Genomic DNA, 22,865 nt, shown 5'->3' with positions numbered 1-22,865 from the left:
GAGATGACGTCATCAGATGGTGCGGCAAATTGTAGTCTATTTTTACAGAAACAGCCCTCAATTTTTACTTGAATGGCATGTTTTTAACCGGATTTGATCCCCGGATATGTACTTCAGCCTAAAGCTGACACATATCTACTCATTCTTTGTCCGAAAAATAACACATTTTGTTCGTTTTCCACACGTTATCATCTCTTTTTCTCGCGATAACACCACTTTCCCGTGATGACATTTCAGTCGTCTTGAAATATAAAGGAATTAATTTTCGCAAATATTTTTTACTTTTTAATCTTAATTTTGTCCTCATTCTTTCCATTATAATCTTAACTTGAAAAAAAATATAAACGTTACTTTGATTCAAAAACATGTTGGTGTAGCCAAATTGTTGCTTCTCTTTTGACTACAACATTAGGATTACCTGAACTTTTTAAACCCAGGCTTTTAGGAATTAATAAACCAATTCTTTAACAAATGCATACATAAGCTACCATACAAGGAGTAAGCAGAGTTAATATAGTTTGTGTCATTTACTACTGGAACCACTTTGAGATGAACAAGAGCTTGCTGGCCTAGAAGGCTATTTCCTTTACTGAAGAAGCAGGAATATTCTTTCATTTTTGTTTCAATCAGAGACTCCAAGATTCCCTTTGATTCTACATTTAGCTTTGAAATATTGTGTTAAAAGCTCCAAGAGACCTTTGACTTTTGGTAAAGTCAGTGTTATGTGTTAGAAGTCCTGAAATTACCAGGAAATTATGGGGACATTAAAGACAACAACAGAAATGAACAAAAGAGATCTGGAACTTCTAGCAAATGTGAACGATTTATTTACCATTTCAAGTAAAACACAAGTTAGTAGCATTCAAAAAGATAGCCAAAATAGCAGTTTTTCACTAAATGAAGGTACAACAAACAGCAATTTATTATTTTATTTCTGATCAAAGATTTTTCGCAGCATTTTTTTTTTCAATCTGCATTCAAAGATATGACAAATGTATATTTTCATGATATCAAAGGGAAAATGCTTTAGCTGATTATAATCAAGGAAAATATCTGCCACTGAAACAAGCAAATTTGACTTTCAGAGTCTTGAGTATTTTGAGAGTACATTTCATGTCAAGACACAAATGACAATAATGTTCACTTCCCAAAAACTGTGGACAAAAGTTTTTGTTTGTAAAAGTTTATATATTATATATGTATTATATATTATGCCTGAAATATACATATCAAATATTAATTATATTTTTGGAATTTTAACCTTTTAAAGGCCAGTATTTTTGCACAACTCCACTGTTTTAAATAGGAAAAAACTAAAATGTAAATAAAACACACACATGCTCACTTTTTCAACATCAATACTGAAACACACTTCTCATTTTAGTAGCAAGGAAACTCTGCGAGAAGAGCAAAAAGTGTGAAATTTTGCAGCATGCTTTGAATGGGAAAGAAATACTGCCATCAGGTGGACAAACATAAAAATTGAAAGCTAGTAGTCCAAAATAAAATCTTATCATAAAAGAATGCATTAGTGTATGTTAAGATAAATGTGGGGTCAAAAATGTCATTTTCAATGGTTTCCAATGAGGCATTTTCTGTCCTTAGGAACAAATGTGTCGGTTTCTGTGTAGCTTAGCCATTTCAGGCTAATTTATAGAACTGAGATGATAAATCTAATGTATTTTAATGAATGTCCTCTGGCAATTTTGAGCTATTTTCATTCAACACAGCCAAATTGGCTTAAAAAATTAATGACACAAAATGTCTCTAGGGCTTTTTATTGGCAGATCAGGGTCTTATTTTCTGCTTTCATATCTTCAAATAAGATCAGGTTTTAATGCGGACATTTTAGATGATTGTGAATTAGAATAAGAATAATTTTTCTTTAAATCAGCACCGAGGGTAAAACAGAAAAAATGAAGTGCATAGATGCATGTCAGCATAGAGCTTCCATACATCATAATACATCAGTCTTTATTTCTTAGATATTTGAGTTTAAAGATTGTTTTTCTGTGACCTGGATAAACCAGTTAATAATTCTACCTTTTCATTTTCAAACACTTCTCAAATCATCACTTGCACATTCACGTTTTCATTCATATGACTCGGTCATATCTTAACTACACTTTTATGTTTTGTTGCATCGTATAGTGACTGAACATTTCAGTTTAAACAGAAATCAGTTCCTCTATTTTCATTTCGCTGTCTTATTAACATGACGTGCAAACGTCTCCGCCACCAGCAAGGGAAAAACGATGGACGCATCTGCAAACACCTGGAAAAATACAAAGATGAGTTTAAGAAAACAGATCAAGTGTTAAATCTTAATTATTCTAATAGAACATGAAGAAATTCACTCGTTCACCATCTGCTTATGTGCTTGGCATACCTTCACCGGTTGTGCGTTCGATCTGATCTTTCCCCAGGACTTGGCTTCATCAGGGCTCGCTCCAGAGTCACAGCCATCAAATTCCTGAGCCGTGTTTACGTACACGGCGTAGTCCGCTCCATCTCTCTGGAATGAGACAGAGCAGGTTATCATCGGGTCTGCTGCAAACACTTGTCAGTCACTGCACTTAGGAGAAAACAACTGCACATCAATGTGGCACCAACGCGGGAAGAAATTACTACATTATAACAGCATCTCCACTTAAAATGCAGTCAGGATGTTCTGCCAGTCTGTAAATATCTTTAAAATCGAATTAACACCAAAGTCTCTGTGTCACAACAAAGACAGTTAAACACCTTTTTGTATTGCATTAGGTTGTGTTGAATCAAATGAAGTCAAAGAGATGTATTTAGAGGTGTTGTCTTTCAGACCAGTGGTTCCCAACCTTTTGCTCATAGATAAGATAAGATAGACTTTAATGTCTACAATGATTGGGAATCCGTGCATTGTGTTGTATTTTGAAAGAACCGTATGTTCTACGCTTGTGACTTCCATGGTTGGTGCTTTCTGAACAACACTGAATTTACGAAGTTTGGCACCGGCCGGCGCTGAAATAGACCTGCAGCATATCTGAAACAAAGCTGGAGAGGGAGTGCACGCTTTATATGGAAATTCAGGGTTAAACTGATTATTCAAATGAGTGCTGCACTGCTACAACAGTGTGGTCTTAAACCTTGATTTAGAGATAGCGTTAAGGTGCTTATTCTCTCATTTACTGTGGAACACTCTAAGAGATATGCAGGAGTGCATGTACAAAATGACTCACTGAAATTCAGTGATCCCAGTGGGGGTTCTGGCTACCTTGAAACAACTCAATTCAAGACACCAGAATATAAGGAAGTGTCGATGTGTCGTTCACAGACAAACTTCATAACGCAGCGGGACCGTTTCAGAAGGTTATGGGGGACAGTTGCAGCTGCATGAACTGAGCCATCATACCTTGAATTAAGCTAGTTGAGGGTGCTTTCTACAACTAAGTCTATCAGCTGGCAGATAAATGTGAAATTTATTAACAGGAGAACTGAGGAGAGACAGGAAAAATGAGAGCGAGTGTAGGAAGACATGCACAGCGCTAGGACTGGGAATCAGTCCTGCAACTTGTGTGCCAAGAACTGTCGCCTCTGTTTATGGGTTCCTATTCTACCTACTGCTCGAAACTAAAAAAAAAAAAAAAAACATAACCAGCACCAGCGGTCCTCAAATTTAAAGCTCAAAATAAATAACAATAATAAAATAATCAGGGGAGAAACTGGAAAATTGGGCTCCTCTTGAAAAACAACCCCTCCTTCCAATCAGCTTGCTTCAGGCCTGGACAATCAGTAGATGTGAACTTAGAGCGCACAAATCCACTTTTATCTTGATGTGCTTTAAAAGTAACTCCTAAAACCAGACCATGTAAACTCCTCACCCATGAATTGGCGTTGCATATGTGATGTTTGGCCACACCACCTCCCAGGAGGATCATCCCTGTGCTGTTGGCAGCCACAGTGAGTTTGTTCAGCCTTTTAATGTCTGAAATCCAGAGCAGTGTGAATGATCAGAGGACAATGAGAATAAAAATGAAAAATTAGAGGATGAAGACTCGGCTACCTTCAATTAAGTCTAATATCAGTCCAGAGTTCTCTAACGAGAAGAGGAAGAACATGTCTCCTATAGCGCCATCTGTCAGCGCTGGGCTGAACACCGGGATGTTATTCTGGAAAACCACGACACAAAAATACAACAGTTTACACATAATACACTCGATAGATACTGGTCAAAACAGAGTAAAATCATTTAAAAATGCAGGTAAAATTACCACAAATGACATGTATAACATGGATCTAACATGTATTAAATCAACATTACATCCAAGAACAGCAAAAAGAAGGTGGAAAAAGAAGCCTGACAAAAAGCCTGAGCACATTTACCAAAGGGGAGGAAGAGGCAGAAAGTGATGGAAAAAAAGGTGAAAAGCTGTTAAAAGTGCAAAAGTGATAGTGACAAATTGTTAAAAATTGGCAAAAATAGAATAGAAGAGGAAAAATGGGATGGGAGTGTTAATATGGGTTATGAAAAACAAAAAGAGACAGAAATGGGCAGAAAATGGTGAAAAGAAAAATTGGTTTTAACTAAGTAGAAAAAATTGGCAAAAGGTTTACAGTGGCTAAATGGGAGGGTAGAGTAACAACAAGGGGTTCAAATGTAGAAAAAAATAAGAAAAAGTGGCAAAAATGGGTTGAAAAAGGCAAAATGGAACAAAGGTGGATAAACTGTACAAAAAATTTGTGGAAATTGTGTTGATTATGAGTTAGAAAGTGGCACGAATAAATAACGGTTCATCAGAACCCAGAAATAGCTTGACAAACGTTTCAGCTCCAAAATGAGAGAACTGTTAGCCTGAATGCTGGATCCAATGCTTCTGATCCAACACAGAAGCATTGATACGATCAGTGAATCTCAACTGGGGAGGGTCCATTCACGGGGGTTTTCCAGGGCCCACCCAATTCTGTGGACCGGCCTGCTCTACGTCTGAATGAGTCTCTTGAAAGTAGCTCAGTTACTTTTCTTTTTCTTGCAGTTGTTACAGTTGTTATAGCCATTAACAGTGCAAAATGTTGGCCTTTTAATAGTGCTTCTTTATGCAGAAATCCCTTCCTGCCCCCCACCTGGTCCTTTTAGTAAGAGCTATTTTAAACTAAAACATAACTGGGACTTTAAAACCCACCTCAACAGCTTCAGACTGTGTGACACCTGTAAGTGAAGGTTACTCACCTTGTAGGCCCAGTAACACACAGATTCAGGATCATTGATCTCTTTGCCCAGGCGATGAATCACCTTTGATGGAGTCCAGCGAACGCCCTGAATGAAATGTTGAATTATTTTGAGAACATGGCTGCCACTTTAGAGCATTTAAAAATATGACTGTCTGAAAATACACACCTGAGTGTTCTGCTCCAGCAGCATCTGCTTCAAAATCGGCATCATCCATTTGTCAAATTTGATGTAGTTTTCCTCTGGCATCAGGGTGTTTCCATTCCTGCAGCCAGAGAAACATACACATGTAAACTCAATGTGCTTTACAGATGATTAAAAACTGATTATTTTGGCCAAACTCTCACCTGTTTAGACCTTTTTTATACAGTTCTCCTCCTGGCATGTCGAAGTCTCCAACATAAACCGGACCCAAACACTTAATCAGGTCCTCCTCTATCCCACCAGCTGAGGTCGCTATCACATCCACCTACACAGGACAGAAATATGAATAAGGATGCATGCAAACATTTAGCTGATTAAGAAACTGAAAACTGAGGCTGAAGTGAGGGGTAGATGTGGAGACTAAGCCCCTCTGAGGGCACCATCAGGTGGGAAGGAGGATTGGCACAACCCTGATTGTACTCTGGATGTCCTTGCATGGGAAAATAACCTGCTGATAAAGTGGCAGTGGCAATGAAGATTTAAAAGTGGCCGAAATTGGCAGAAAAGGGGGTGAAATGGGATAAAAGGGGCAAAAATTTGTTCATACTGGCAAAATGGGTGGGGAAAGGTTGTGAAATGGGATTAAAAAGTTGGAAAAAAATAGTTTAAACTTGGAAAAATTTGTTAACAGAGGAACCAAATTGGCAGAAAGTGGCAAAAATTTGGTATAACAAACAGTGAAATTCGGTTAAAATGGGTGTAAAAGTGGTGAAAAGGAGTTAATAGTGGCAATATTTGGTCAAACGAGGCAACGATGGCAAGCATTGGGTTAAAAGTGGCAAAAATGGGCAGAAAAAGTGGTGAAAGGGGTTTGAAAGTGACAAAAAAAGGCTTATAAGTGGAAGAAATAGGCAGAAAAGGGGTGAAATGGGATTAAAAAGTGGCAGAAATGGGTTGGAAGTGGAAAAAAAAGGTGGGAAAAAGTGATGAAAACAAAAAGCAGAAAAAATGGGTTAAAACTGTTAAAAAAGTAGTTTCAGAAATGGGCAAAAAAGTGGCAAAAATTGGTTAAGTGGCCAAAAATATACAAAAAATGGTAATGCTTGGCATAAATGAAAAAAAATGGGTACAAAGTGACAAAAAATGGGCGAAAAATAGGTGACAGGTGGCAAAAGTGGGTTAAAAGCAACAAAAATGGGCAAAAATGGCAAAAGTTGTGAAAGATGTAGAAATGGGTGAAAAGTGTCACAAAAGGGCAAAAAGGATAAAAAAAAAAAAAAATAGGTAGAAAGCGGCAAAAACAGATGTAACAAACCGTGAAAAGGAGGCAATATTTGGTCAAACGAGGCAACAATGGCAAGAATTGGTTTAGAAGGTCAAAATGGTAAAAATGGGCAGAAAACTGGTGGAAGGGGTTTAAAAGTGACAAAAAATGGCTTTTAAGTGGAAGAAATACACTATAATGACAAAAGTATTTGTTCACCTGCCTTAACTGGCATATGAACTTCAGTGACATCCCATTCTTATTCCAGTGGCAGCGTGCTTTACCCCACTGCATTCCAAGCTTTGCATTGCACTTGGTGATGTATGGCTTGGATGCAGCTGCTCGACCATGGAAACCCATTCCATGGAGCTCTCTATGCACTGTTCTTGAGCGACCCATTCTTTCACAAATGTTTGTAGGAACAGTCTGCATGCCTAGGTGCTTAATTTTATACACCTGTGGCCATGGAAATGATTGGAACACCTGATTCCAATTAGTTGGTTGGGTGAGTGAATACTTTTGGCAATATAGTGTAGATAGAAAGGGGGGTGAAATGGGATTAAAAAAGTGGCAGAAATGGGTTAAAAGGTGACAAAATTGGTGTTAAGTGGCCAAAACTGATTTAAAAAAGGCAAAAATGGGCAGGAATTGCACGACATGATGAAGCATCAAATGATACAGCGAAAGTGGTTAAAGTGGCACGAATAAGTAATTTCAACATTAGAAACAAAATAATAGTTTGACACACTTTTCAGTTTCAAAATGAAGCATCTGTTAGCCAGGATGTTAGCACCAATACTAACACTAAAACACACATGCATTCATATCATCAATAAACATTAACATTACTTTGATTTTAGCCTAAATCTCATCAAATGGCCATCTTTTTATTTTATGTCTATCTAATTTTATCTTTATATTCTCATAAAATGGATAAACATACAATTTGAAATCAATTAAAAAATATTCATAGTTTTTGGTGGCCCCCCTCTCCTGTACCACACTGTCCTCATGAGTGTTTCAACATAAACAGTGTTTATTTCTACTTCTCTGCATATTAGAGTCTCACCATCCTGTGTTCAGTCACATAGCGGATGCTCTCTCTGACGCCGCTGCTGATGAGGTTTGACGTGTAGCTGAGGAAGATGGTGCAGCTCTGTAAGCAGGGGCAGGATGTCGGGTCTTCATCAGCGTATCCGTTCTGCACCGTCATCGGTGTTTGTCTCTTCTCCAGCTGTTCATGTAGATCAGAAAGACAGACGTACTTATGAAAGATGCAGGATAGGCAAATCAATACACCAGATTTAGAAGCCAGGCATATACTGGTGTTCTTCGTTGTTAAAACATTCATTTAAAAAAAGTTATATTTTATAAATGTATGTCTCTTCTGTAGTATCTGAACAGTGTTTCAGTTTTAGATTACCATGGCATTGATCTGCTGGATAGCCAGCCCCACCCTGGTGGCCTGTAGGCCTGTGTTGAGGTATGTCTGCAGCAGTGCACTATGGTCCACCCCCTTGTTAAAGTCATATCCTTTGACCTTTGGTATATCTTCTGGCACACTGTCGTACGTCCTGTAGATATCTCCAGGTATTTTGTGGTTGTGATGATTGGCCATAGTGTTGGAAAATACTGCGAAGACAAAAATCACAGCATTTCCAGTATTTACACTGATTACAACTGACCAGTCTCTCATAAAGACAACACTAAAATGTAAAGAGTGAATGAAATTGTTAATGAAGATTGTAAAAAGTGGAAATATTTTCAGCATTAGGTGAGCAATTAAAGGTGACCTGAGTTTTAGTGAACAAGAGTGGATCCATAGGAAGACTGCTTTAAAACATATTGATCTTCTTGTAGGGTGTGTTTTTTTGAGTTGGAGAACAGCAACGGTGCTCTTGTTTTCTGTTACATCTATGTTATCCTCCACCTTAACCACAAAGGTCTTTAACTTTTTAAACAGCAGACAGCTGTAATTCATTTAAACAGTAATTCATTTAAATCAGGTCCGCCCCTAACTGGACCCCTGCAAACCCCAGAGAATGGTTCCTCCCCAGCTGTGATGGATTAATGGTATCAATAAATGTGTATTGGATCAGTAGCACTGGTGTTACAGTCAGGTCAAACAGTTCCCTCATGTTGGAGAGGAAAGTGTGTCAAGCTATTTTGGTGTTTGAAGTTAGAATGATTTATTGTCACCAATTTTCTCAAATTTTTGACCATTTTAACCAATGTTCCCTCCAATTTTCAAAACTCCTGAGCAGACATTCGACTCCCCTGAGCGCCTACTTCATCAACTGTGGGCAACATCTGACGCGTATGTAACGTCCACATGGCAGTGCCATGGCATCACCTCTCCAACCCCAAATATCATTACAAGTGACTGTAACTATAACTATTTCACCATTCGTTCATCCACTAGCCACAGTTCTGATGTCTGGAAATCCTGTTTATTTTCAGTCAAGGTTTACATTTCAAGGATGTACAATCTTAAAAGAAAACTGGGATTCTAACTTATCCCCAGGTGAAAACAGACATTAACAAAGTCTGCAGTTTTATATAAAAAGACTGAAATCTAGAACGTCTTGGATGAGACAAAACACATGCTCTGTTCTCATGCTTTATCAACTTTATCAAAGTCAGGTCTCATGAAGGACTTCTACCTGCACAAATTTAACAGCACATGACAGAGAAATCACATTGTTATAAACATCAGGGCTTAAATCCTTTTGTTATTAGTCCATAACAGGAGATCAACTCTTTGCTGGTCTCGTTGTAGATCATTTTGGCCAGATTCATTCTTTAAAGCACCGTAGCAGGACAACAAGCATCCAATTCACATACACACTGGCACTAAGAGCCAAGTACAGTTAGAGGGAGGTGGAGTTTTTGACGCTGATAAATTGCCTGGAATCCACCCATATTTGGCGGCTGTCTATATCAGGCCCTGCCATCAGCTGTGGCATTATGTGATAGCCACACTTTCCATCTCCCAGTATTAGGCCCCCATGGAGGTAGAAAACCAAGGCTCCAGTACCAGCAAGCCTGTGCAGTAACGTGCCTTTGATCACAGTTTATATAAGAAAAAAAAAAATGAAAACTTGTCTGAGATATTTGAGTGCGCAACACTTTTCTCTTCTGCTCAGAGAGGTGGAGAGCAGTGCACAAATGTGCAGTAGAACCCCTGAGAGGGAACAGTGATTTTAACCTTTTTCAACCCATGTTTGCCAATATCAACCAATTCAGCCACATTTTAACCAATTTTCACCACTATTTCTGACCATTTTTGCCACATTTTGCCAGAATTTGCCACTTTTAACCCCTTTTTAACAATTAATCTAAATTTCTAAATTTAACCAATTTTTTCAACTTTTTTAACTGATTGTCACCACTATTTTCATCCACTTTTGCCATTTTAATCCCTTTTAAACAAATATTTTTGTTTATCTTTTGCCAGTTGTTACCTCTTTGTCACCAATTTTTCCATCCACTGTTGCCACTCTAAACCAAATTTTTTCCACTGGTAACCAATTTTTGCAACTTTTCAACCGTTTTTCACCACTATTCTGACCATTTTTGCCACTTTTGACCTTTTTTGCCACTCTTACCCCATTTTTGCCACTTTTTAAATGCCTTTCATTACTGTTTTCAGCCACTATTGTCTCTTCAAGCTCTTTTCAACAAGTTTTTTTGTCAATTTCTTGCCACTTTTTACCTCCATGTCACCAATATTCTGTCCATTTTGCCACTCTAAACCACATTTTTTGTTCCACAATTTTCCTGCACTTCCAGCTGATTTCTGCCTCTAAACCCACTCTTTCCTCTTTAACACTTTTCACCATTATTTCTGCCCATTTTTGCCAATTTCAAACCACTATTAGCTATATTTGCCAGTTTTTAACCATATTTGCCACCTTGGCTTCATCAGGCTTTATTCCTACAGCATCAGTGCAGAACAAACATTTAAAGACTCTTTATAAAAAGAGCTGGTGAAGGCTGTATTCTTTGTTATTTACATTTACAAATACCCAACATTAATCCATCTCTGAGCAGCGTTAAGGTCAACACAGTTTGGTCAACAAACTACTGATGATCACAGTTATTCTTCCTATATTTAATTAATGGTGTACAAAAATCAACTGCAAAAATCCCCATTCTCAGTTAAATTCAGCAGCTAGGATGACTTTTCTGTGTTCAGTGAAGAAAAGCAGAAACTTTTGCAACAAATAAACTTTTCTAATCTGCTCTCAGTGCAAAGTTTTGTGGTAATTTTACTTACAGGTGATCCCTGAATGATGTCTGCCTGTCAGATGTTCTCTAAACTTCCACAAGGTCAACTAGAAACCTGAAAGACAAAATTATTCTACATAGGAACAGGGGGTGTGAACAAACAGGTAGGCGGACCAAAGCTCCAAAGCAACAGATTCAATCCTGCACAAGACGTAGAACCAGAATATAAAAGTAGCTGCAGGAAAAAATGACCTTAGAGCTTTCAGCAGGAGTTTGAAGCATGTAAGTTTTGCATGACAGAGGAAGCCTAAAGCCTTGTTGCACGAGTATTTCAGGATTTACAGTATCCTTTAGTGCGCTGGTACACACAGACACCCTAAATAAACTTTTCATACTAATCCACTGCGTCCTGTAATGCCTGAACAGTTGTTAGAAAGAAACTGTCAGTCTGTGAATTTTCCGTCAGGGGTTAATAAAGTATGACGTAACTTATGTCAGCCTCCTGTCATGAACTGCTGATTTAAAGTGATAGTACGTCACTTTAGATATTCTGCAAACTCCCCGTCCTAAGGGTCTAAAATGGCATGTGGTCATTTAATTAAGCAGCTTTAATGAATTAAAACCCATGCATTTTAAATGTTCTTATGACATTACAGATTTACAACCTCAATTCCAAAAAAGTTGGGGCGTTCTGTAAAAGGTAAATGAAAACAGAAAGCCATTTTTTATTCACAATCGAACATAAACCACATATCAGATGTTGAAACTGAGACATTTTACTATTTCATATAAAACATGAGCTCATTTTGAATTTAATGGCAGCAACACATCTCAAAAAAATAAGGACAGAGACAGGTCAGTAACATAACTGGGTATAAAAGGAGCATTTTAAAGAGGCAGGGTCTCTCAGAAGTAAAGATGGGCAGAGGTTCACCAATCTGTGGAAAACTGAAATTGGGGAAATACACTGCCTGGCCAAAAAAAAAAAGTCGCTACCTGGATTTAATTAAGAAAATAGGTACGAGCCTCCTATTGGATAATTACTGCATCGGCGATTATCTTTCAGCTGGCAACAAGTTATCTAACCCCAGCTGATGCAATGAGTAACTTCTCATTTCTTAAACAATGGATTTTGTCTTCCCTAATGGCACGGGCATATTCCAAGATGACATTGCCAGGATTCATTGGGCTCACATTGTGAAAGAGTGGTTCAGGGAGCATGAGACATCATTTTCACACATGGATTGGCCACCACAGAGTCCAGACCTTAACCCCATTGAGAATCTTTGGGATGTGCTGGAGAAGGCTTTGTTCAGTGGTCAGACTCTCCCATCATAAACATTAAAATTAATGCAACTCTGGATGGAAATAAATCTTGTGACATTGCTGAAGCTTATGGAAACAATGCCACAGCGAATGCGTGCTGTAATCAAAGCTAAAGGTAGTCAAACGAAATATTAGAGTGTGTGACCTTTTTCTGGTGGCGACTTTTTTTTGGCCAGGCAGTGTATTTCTGAAAAATGTTCCTCAGTGCAAGGCTATTGAAGCTTTGAATATCACACCATCTACAGTCCATAATGTCATCAAAAGATTCAGAGAATCTGGAGAAATCACTGTGAGGAACAAGGCTGAAGGGCAATGAAGGATGCTTGTGAGTTTAATGCTGTGGCCCTAAAAACAGGCACAATTCAGCCAAATGGGTGGAAACAGTGGGTGAAAAGGGGTAAAAAAGTGGCAAAAATTGGTTAAAAGTAGCAAAAATGGGCAGAAAATGTGGGGGAAATGGCTAACATTGTCATAAATTGAATGGAAATAGTGGTGAAAAGGGGTTTAAAAGTGGAAAAAATGGAAATAGTGGGTAGAAAAAACTGGGTAAACTGGGTGGAAATAGTGATGGAAAGGAGTTGAAAGTTACAAAAGTTAAATAAAAATGGGCAAAATGGGTGGATATAGAGATGAAGAGGAGTTAAAAGTTGCAAAAAGCAAGGAGAAATTGTTGAAAATCACAACAATTCCAGTACTTACACCGATTACAACCGACCAGCCTCTCATTAAGACAACACTAAAATATAAAGAGTAAATGAAATGGTAAATGAAGCTTGTAAAGAGCGGAAATAGTTGAGCAATTAAAGGTGACCTGAATTACAGTGAACCAGGGTGGCTCCATGGGAAGACTGCTTTAAACATGTTGATCTTCTTGTAGGGTGTGGTTGTTTGAGCCAGAGAACTTTCTGTTACATTTTTGTCATCCTCCACCTTAACCACAAAGATCTTTATCTTTTCAAACAGCAGACCACTGTAATTCATTTGAACAATCAATGGGCACCTAATGAAAAGGAAACAAATCTACTAGTGCATCTCAAAAAATTAGAATATCATGAAAAAGTTCATTATTTTTTGTCACTCATTTCAGAAAGAGAAACCCATATATTATACAGACTCATTACACATAGAGTGAAATATTTCAAGACTTTATTTTTGGAAATTTTGATGATTATGGTTACCAATAAGAAAACCCAAAATTCAGTGTCTCAAAAAATTAGAATATTGTGAAAAAGTTCAATATTGGAAAGTCATGGTGTCACACCTTAATCAGCTAATGAACTCCAAACACCTCCAAAGGGTTCCTGAGCCTTTAAATGGTCTCTCAGTCTGGGTCAGTAGGCTACACAATCATGGGGAAGACTGCAGACTTGACAGATGTCCAGAAGACAGTCATTGACACCCTCCACAAGGAGGGTAAGCCACAGAAGGTCATTGCTAAAGAAGCTGCATGTTCACAGAGTGCTGTAGCCAGGCATATTCATAGAAAGTTGAGTGGAAGGAAAAAGTGTGGTAGAAAAAGGTGCACCAGCATAAGGGAGAACCGCAGCCTTGAGAGGATTGTCAAGCAAAATCCATTCAAGAATTTGGGGGAGCTTCACAAGGAGTGGACTGAGGCTGGACTGAGGCACACACCAATAGACATGGGCTACAAATGTGGCATTCCTCATGTCAAGCCACTCCTGAACCAGACCCAACGTCAGAAGCGTCTTACCTGGGCTGTGGAGAAAAAGAACTGGACTCTAGCTCAGTGGTCCAAAGTCCTCTTTTCAGATGAAAGTAAATTTTGCTGTCATTTGGAAATCAAGGTCCCAGAGTCTGGAGGAAGAGCGGAGAGGCACAGAATCCAGGTTGCTTGAAGTCCAGTGTGAAGTTTCCACAGTCAGTGATGATTTGGGCTGCCATGGCATCTGCTGGTGTTGGTCCACTGTGTTTTCTGAAGTCCACAGTCAACGCAGCCATCTACCAGGACATTTTAGAGACCTTCATGCTTCCTTCTGCTGACAAGCTTTATGGAGATGCTGATTTCATTTTCCAGCAGGACTTGGCACCTGCCCACACTGCCAAAGCTACCAAAAGCTGGTTCAATGACCCTGGTGTTACTGTGCTCGATTGGCCAGCAAACTGGCCTGACCTGAACCCCATAGAGAATCTATGGGATATTGTCAAGAGGAAGATGAGAGACACCAGACCCAACAATGCAGATGACCTGAAGGCCACTATCAAAGCAACCTGGGCTTCCATTACACCTGAGCAGTGCCACAGGCTGATCGCCTCCATGCCACGGCACATTGATGCAGTAATTCGTGCAAAAGTTGGCCCAACCAAGTATTGAAGGCATAGAAATGAACATACTTTTCAGAAGCCTGACATTTCTGTTTAAAATATCCTTTTTTAAATTGATCTTATGTAATATTCTAATTTTCTGAGACGCTGAGTTTGGGGTTTGGGGTTTAAAGGCTTTAAATATTTCACTCTATGTGTAATGAGTCTATATAATATATGAGTTTCACTTTCAGAAACAAGTGACAAAAAATATTGAACTTTTTCATGATATTCTCATTTTTTGAGATGCACTAGTAAATAAAACTGAGCAACAGGTTAACACATTTACAAACGTTCACTTTGTCTAGAGTTCATCTTTTGCCTCTTCATAACATCTGTGCAGCAGCAGACTGAAAACACCATCAGAAAAAGTCATAAAAAGTGAAAAAAATTGGTTTAAAGTTGGAAAATTGGGTAGAAAATGTGGGGGAAACTGTCGTAAATTGAATGGAAATAGTGGTGAAAAGGGGTTCAAAGTAACAAAAATGGAAACAGTGGGTAGAAAAGTGGCAAAAGGGGTTGAGAGTTGCAAAAGTTGATTAAAAATGGGCAAAATGTGAGGATATAGTGATGAAGAGGGGTTAAAAGTTGCAAACATACACAGAAAAAGTGGTGAATATGGGTTAAAAGGTCATAAATGTGATGGAAATAGTGGTGAAAAGGTGTTCAAAAGTGGCAAAAATGGAAATGGGAGGTTGGAAAGATGTGGTAAAAATTGGAAAATGTGTGGAAACTGTGGTGAAAATGGGATATAAAGTGTCAAAGGGGGTAGAAATAGTGGTGAACAATGGTTAAAAAGTAGGAGAAATTAGTTACAAGTTGCAAAAATGGGCAGAAAAAGTTGTGAAAATAGGTTAAAAAGTCATAAAATGGATCAAAATAGTGATGAAAAGGGGTCAAAAGTGGAAAAAGTGGGGGAAAAGGGGTTAAAGTGGTAAAAATTGGACCCAAGAACACTTCCAGGATTGATTGTCAACACAGTCGGCCATGCCATCCACAAATGACAGTTAAAGCTGGATCAACAACTAGGTATTAGGTTTAGGGGGAAATGACCTTAGCATTGGACCAGATAGGTTTGGATGGCTTTTTGTCCACTTTTGGAGTCACTTTGGTAGACCAGCCACTCCTGGGAAGGTTTACCACTGTTCCAGGTTTTCTTCATTTGTGGGTAATGGCTCTCACCATGGTGCCAGAGTCCTAAATGTCTTTGTCTGATGAATGTCAATGCCTGTTTTCATATAGAGCCAGGTAGGTTTGGATGTTTTACCCTTAATAAATTCAATCATTTTAAAAGCGGCATTTTGTATTTACTCAGGTCATCTCTAATGTCAAAATACTCTGAAACGTTTAAGCATGACAAATATGCAAATTATAAGGAAGAGGACAAATACTATCACATCTTTTAGACTTTCAGCTTTAATTTGAGGAGTTTAACCAGAAGTATATCACGTCTTCAAGTGACTAAATCCCATGTAAAAAAGGGTTTCCTTTACAGCAAATTTAAACATGTTTAACGAAGAATATTCCTGGTTTCTATCGCCTTTTATGATCACAGACAAATGTTCAACATTAGTTTTCATTGAGTTTGAGTCAACGCGTGTTAAGGTATGGCAGCTTTGACTAACTCAGGTAAACGTTTACAAACAGGGCGTGCATGTACACCTGTGGGACCTGCTACCTTTAAAGTATGTGATTATCACCTCAGATGACCTAGATCAGCAGACAGACAGTCGCATACCAAACACGTTCAGACACATATCTGATCATACAGCACAAAGACTTAATACAGCATCAAAACAGAGGCGACAAGCCCCCAAAAATCAATAATTTTATCTGTTTCGAAATCAAAAGTTCTATTGTTACTTATCCTGAAGATGTGACTGAAGAGTAGACTTTTCAGCTTTAAATGCATGTCCCAACTTTTTAGGAAAAGTGTAATTGTGGCAGAAATTGGCATTTTTAGACATTATGATTGGCCAACTTGATCTCTGAGTTTTTTTTTTCTGTATTTAGCTTAAAATCTGTTGTTAAGGCACAAATTCTAATACCTTTTTTTAAATCTACTATTGTCTGCAGGGGTGACTTTATATCACATTTACAGGTCGTTTGCTTGTGGCCTAGTGGTGTCATTTTTCAAATGTGTCAAATAGAATATCACATAAAAGGTAACGTCAGCAAGATGCCACAAAGGTTTTAAAATATTGTGTCAAATGTTAAATCTGCAAAAATGTTTAATAGTGGCTTAAAAAAGTTCAGCAAAGTGTTAAGGCCACATTAAAGGGATCAGAGATTTTAAATTTACATGAATAAAGCCTTAAATGAAAGACAAAGTTTAGGTATAAAAGTCAGATTTCTCTAATGGAGTGAGGACATTGGGAGAAAAGTACAGTACACATAATAATCTCTGGTTTGATGGGGTAATAAATACATGATCAGCCAAAATATTTTAAGAAGTGGTAGAATATCAGTCTTAACTTCTGCAAAATAAAGCCACAATAAAACCAGAATAAAGTGGCCTAATTAGATGTAAAACTTTTGAGAAATCAGAGATTAATCATCTCTTATCCCATGAAGAAAAAGTCCTGATAAACGCCAGAATCCTGAAATGTTTCAATTAGTTGATTTAAGCATAATATAAAAAAATTATAATGAAAAAGCCTAAATATAAGAAAATAAGTCATGTCTGAAGAAAAATAAAGTTGTTTGATTATAAGAAAACGCATTATTTTCTGACAAAAAGGTTGTAATATAAGAAATTATGTCCTAGTTTTTAAGGAAAAACAGTCAAAAATGTGAGAAATGTCAAAATACTTTGACGAGTCGATAAATTTATTGTTACTAAAAATGAATAAAGTGGTGATAAAATAGTTTTTTGGAAGAGTCAATAAAGTGAAATAAATGGTTGTGGTGTTACTTTAATTGTGTTTTTTGTGAGGAAAAGTAAAAATATTACAATAATTCGCTCCTAGCTTAAAGAGGCAGTTATAAAACACAAGAATATAGTCAGTTAAATCAGCTTAAATACTGAAGAGAAACATCATAAAAAACAGCCAGCTGCCTGTGCTTGAATGACAGTTTCATTTTGTAGTATTATTCTGAGTATTACTTGTATGAAAGCATTTAAACATGCCTGACAGTCACCACTGAAGGACACAACAGTGCTGGGAGCTGATACCTATCTACAGCTGTGAACACTGCCGGCATTAAAATAAGCCTTTAAAGGTCACTGAGCCTTTATATTTGGAAGATTTTACACTTCAAACTGCCTTAAATTACAACATTTTTCACATTAAATTAGAGCTTAAAATCATGTAGTATCAAAGGCTTTATTTCTATATTCCTCATCTATTTTAGTAATGCTGCATGCATACAGTTGAATAGGGCTCAAAACACAAAAATACAGTTTGTTTTACATTATGTTAGCCTGTTGGTGTTTTTGAAGGGTAAAAAAAGAAAAGCTGCCTGTGCTAAAATAAAGAGTATTCAGCCATCTGTAAAACTTTAGAGCAGAATGTCACTAGTTTGCTTCATATTTGTAATTTCTGCAGGGCTGGGTGTGGTACACTCATTCAAGGTCTTTTCTGCTTAATTTGCAAATTCTGCAGAACTAGAAAGAAAAACAGGTTTAGGAACTAGTATCGGGATCACAGACCCAATCTTATGTAGACAAAATTAATCCTCAGATGGTCTGTAGATATTTTGCCAAGCTACGGTGGCCAGTAGGTGTCACGTGAATGCATATTCAAATGCTTTGCATTGACAGAATTGGAAACAAGTGAAAGACAACTGCAAGATACCGACATCTCTCGATAGTGTCAACGTGCCAGTGTGGGTGACAGCTGCATGGATGGATAACGTTGAAAAAGTAAAATACTGCATCTAATGCTGTATTTACCTTTACATTTCTTAATTTAAGCTGCTGTTATATAGATATTTAGTATTTAATAATGTCTAATGGACTTCTTTGACAGTTCTGCTGCAGCAGCTTGCAGTTTTTCTCGTTTGTGTCGATTTTTCAGCTACTAGGATTTTAGTAATGGCTGTTTGCATTTCTATTAATGCAAAGTGTTTGGATACGCATCTATGTTGCACCTCCCAGCCACTGTTCCAAGCTCTAGTTTGCAAGAATAAACACCACACTGTCAGAGAATCGTCACTGCTCTTCTCTGCATTTAAGTGTGTTGAGAGCGGGAAAAAGTGAGCTGATGCACAGAAATTATCCAAATGACAAGGCGTCTCTGACCAGATTGCTGGTTATTTAATGCCACCATGTTTTCAACGGAAAAAAAAGGCTTTGGTACTTTCACTCTGGTATACTGAAAATGATTTATTTTTCTGTGTTGAAGTATTGCAGCCTGGGATATTTCAATAATTAGCAGCAAAATTGATTTTTATGCGTTATTATGTTTTTGTGCAGTGTCGCATACTCACTCTTATGCTGCTAACCACAAAAAATTTACTTTTCATTCTGTAGCTTTAAAAGTATATGTTAATATTTTATTCTACTTTTACTGATCTGTTATCATCTACAACTGACATAATTATTGATATAAAATATTCATTGATTTTAAAAATGTTTACCCTTTGAATGCCATTTTTTGTCAGTCTGCCTCCCTGTTTTTGATGAAAAAAACTGAAAAAATGAATTATTTTCAATGTACTACATGCAAAGTGATTTTTCTGTGTTTAATGATTACAACCTGGGATATTTCAATGATCAGCGGCAAAATGTATTTTTATGCATTGTCTTGTGCAGTGTCAAATACTCACTCCGATGCTGCTAAGTGCAAATGAATGCACTTTTCATACTTTTGCTATAAAAAAAATCGTTTACATTAATGTTTTATTTTACTTTCATTGAGCTCATTCTTTCCACCTACAGCTGACCTGATCATTGATACCAACTATTCATGAATTTAAAGATTTTTTTAACCTTTTAGTGCCACTTTGTCATGATTTCCACCATGTTTTTCAAAAACAGAAAAATGAATTATTTCCAATGAGCTACACGCAAAGTTATTTTTTGTGCAGAATTATTACAGCCTAGGATATGTCAATGACTAGAAGCAATATTGATTTTTATGCTTTCGGGGTTTTTTTTGCATTTTTAGCATGTTTTTCCTCCATATGCTGCTGTGCCGATCTGATTACTGGTAGGTGGTTTGTACTTGTATAGTTAAACTGTTGCCTCTAGATCTGTTTTTGTCTTAATCTGTATTTGTATTTGTGCACTTTGTCCAGTGTGTATGTTTGGCTATGCTGCATCCGAATTGCCCCTCGAGGACAACAAAGACTTACAAACAAACAAACATATGCCAAATATCGTCAGAATGACACAATCTGGTGGAGAATAGTAAAAATGATCAGCTCCAAGGCAAAAGCCCAGATGGACACCCAGATAGAATAAACTGCATGTATTATGCTTTAGTGGAGGTGAGATGTATTTTAGACTTACTGTAGGAGCTGAGCTGGAAATAACAAGAGCAAATTGAAATACACAGTCTTGCCAAACCACATGCAATATACATGAATACAGCCAAAATGATCAAAAAATGAAGAACGAAAAGCAGGTAAAACGTGCACAACCTCTCCTATGGGTTAATATACTGAAAAAGAACTGAAGTGTTTTCATACAGTGAGTTTATTTTGGATGGGATTTCTCAGTGTTGTAATTCAGTGAGTGTGTCTGAAAGCATTGTTTTCCTTTCCCTAATCCTTTTTCTTTCCTAAGAACTGGCACAGTTTTAAGGATCAGGTCGGGGAAGAGAATTGGCAGCAGTTCTCGGAGCAGTTTCCTCCTCTTCTTAAGGAGCGCCCATCTGCCTGCTACGGCATCTAACCCAGACACCCCTGGTCCACACAGGACACAGACCTGTTGGGTAAGATATGCATTCTTTTGATATGCCTCAAACTGTCATTCTAACAAGTCTGGATATGATGACACACCCAGCTCATTGATGCACAATGATACATTTTGTTCACAAATCAATTTTCTGATCCAGAGTCATAAAAACTGATTTTTTTTTTCAAACCTTGCATAGCAGGTCCTATCAGTACTCCCTGTTCACATCTTCTTTAAAGTGATTTTTAACTCTCCTCCATGTTTCTCTGCTTGTTTCTCCTCAGGTTCTTTTAGGGGAGGGTAACTGGGGAACTCAATGCACTGCCCAGATTGTGGGGAGAAACGAAAGCTGGAGGGATGTGACTGGTCTTGATCCTCCTCTCAGTGGACGGCTCCCTTTCCCCCCGCACCCTGTGTGTCTCTATGAGGGAGGGTGGGAGGAGGGTGGTGGGTGTGGGAGGGTATACCTCTCGGATTAAACACCTCACTAAATCCAATACGCTCAAAAGTGACTTTCGCCAACAGCACCGCAGGGATCCTAAGTAGGCGAGGACATAACCGGGGTTCTTCGGCCCGTCCCCCTCCTCCATTTGATAATTCTGTTAAGATACGTAACGGCTGGGAGGGGAAGGGGGGTCAGGTAGGTACATTTAAAGGAATTATCTGAACCAGCAGTCCCAAACACCACAACACACGCAGTCAGTAGAATGACTCACACATAAAGGTGTTCAAACAGGCTTGTGCCAGAGGCTAAACATGCTTTTACTGAAACAATGCAGGAAAATGTGCACAATTCATTTGCACCTTTTATGGCATAAACAGTTGTTGTGCACAAACATGGGTCTTTTTTTCTCTTTTCACATGTACATTCAGCTCAGTTTAATTTCCTTCCTCTTGGCTTGGTTGCTTAATCCCTCTCGATTCATAGGTCTCCTTTTTTTTAAACGCCTTCGTTCAAGGCAAAAAAAAAATGCAGTAGATCTGTTCTTTAGGGTTCCACCACCGCAGTTATTGCATGTCATATTTTCAGATTCAGATTCAGATTCAGACGACTTTATTAATCCTCAAAGGGCAATTCACATTACAGTTTCAGGGTATATGCAGGAATCTTGGAGTCAATTTAATACCTTTTTAAGACTTTTTTAAGACCCTCTCAATATTTTTTAATACCTCACCGCCACTTCAAGCTGTAACCATTTACATCAGTGACATTTTTAACTTAACAGTTTTAGTTTGTGATGAAGACTATAGACCACTATGATACAACAAAATTCAAATAGGCTGGGATAGTAAATCTTTGTGCTTCTGAATTTCTGCCCGCCCTGGCGCTCTCAGAGACGATTTACGAACGCACCCACAATAGCCTAGTTTTTTATGTACCTGTTCATCTTCGTTTTTTAATAAAAATGAATAAATTCACACACTTTTACGATGTTTTTGGGACTCAAACTCTTGGACAGCTAATTCAGAAAAAATACTTTCAAAATTTAAGACTTTATAAAGTTGTGATAAGAGTTTTAAATACTTTTTAAGGGTCTTAATTTTCCCAAAATTGATTTATCACCTTTTAATACTTTTCAAGACCCCACGGATATCCTGAGTTTACCCTGCCTTATTGAAAGATCTAAACAATCAGGGAACAAAAACAAACAAATCCAAAACATTCACTGCAGCAAATAAGCAACCACATTCATATGTCAGTGCCAACAGATCCACAGGATCAGCAATAAATACCATAAGTACAATTAATACAATGTCAAGGATGCATTAACGAGCAAAACACACCAATCAGATTCTGTTCACCTCTCAGCATTTAGCAGCCTGATAGCTGAAGGGATAAATGAGTTTGAGTATCTGTTGGTTTTCCTTGGGGGTGCATGATAGCGCCGCCCAGAGGGCATAAGAGAAAAGTCAGAGGAGAGAATGTGGTCAGGCTGATTTATTATTCCTCTGGCTTTCTGGACCACACGTTTCTTCCAGTGGGAGCTTAGGTCCTCCAGCTGGACACCAATAATCTTGGAGCAGACTTTGATTATCTGGTTTAGACTGTTCCTGTCCTTTACAGATAGTCCATTAAACCAACACACAAAAGAAAATGTTAAAAGACTTTCAATAAAAGAATGATAAAAACAAGATAAGATGCCCTCAGAAACACTAAAAGAGTTCAGCTTCCGCAGCTTCCTTTGCTGACCACGTTTGACTGTTGACTCTGTGTTCAGAACAAACTTTAGTTCAGAGTCAAACACAGTTCCGAGATACTTGTAAGAGTCAACATATTTTCACCTCATTAGTGACGCATTTTCGAGTGGATTTCTGTTATTTTCTCACCTGATTTATTCTGTGAACTGTTGTCGGTTTGAAGGAGGCTGCCATAATCTGAAGCCATAGGCTGCGTGGTTCTTTCATCCTCCCATCATGCATTTTGTCTAATCAATATAGTTTAAAGGAGGATTTATATTTGTGTGTGCGAGGAGAACATCTGCAGGTAGATTTATAACGGGAATCTGGTTGTTTAGGGGAATCGGTCAGTACGT

At 37.9% G+C, this 22,865-nt stretch overlaps 1 protein-coding gene across 2 annotated transcripts; it reads right to left on the bottom strand.

Annotated features, from left to right (window-relative positions):
• Positions 1-914: 914 nt before the first annotated feature.
• On the bottom strand, positions 915-11,260 carry LOC121529620 (deoxyhypusine synthase-like). Of its 2 annotated transcripts, none has more exons than XM_041817567.1 (11): positions 11,094-11,260; positions 10,891-10,956; positions 8,035-8,243; positions 7,681-7,845; positions 5,551-5,672; positions 5,372-5,468; positions 5,204-5,290; positions 4,040-4,145; positions 3,858-3,961; positions 2,390-2,515; positions 915-2,275 (listed from the first exon to the last, which is right to left on the bottom strand). In XM_041817567.1, exons 3-11 carry the CDS (start codon positions 8,227-8,229, stop codon positions 2,195-2,197), a joined length of 1,083 nt encoding a protein of 360 aa, XP_041673501.1. In that variant the 5' UTR covers positions 8,230-8,243; positions 10,891-10,956; positions 11,094-11,260; the 3' UTR covers positions 915-2,194. The 2 variants fall into 2 exon arrangements, with proteins under 2 accessions (XP_041673501.1, XP_041673502.1); XM_041817568.1 differs by having other exon boundaries at positions 11,237-11,253.
• Between the last annotated feature and the right edge of the window lie 11,605 nt (positions 11,261-22,865).

This window comes from Cheilinus undulatus, linkage group 21 (genome assembly GCF_018320785.1).
Source record: "Cheilinus undulatus linkage group 21, ASM1832078v1, whole genome shotgun sequence".
NCBI lineage: Eukaryota > Metazoa > Chordata > Actinopteri > Labriformes > Labridae > Cheilinus > Cheilinus undulatus.
The sequence above is the reverse complement of the archived record's forward strand: the minus strand, read 5'-3'. Positions and strand labels throughout refer to the sequence as shown.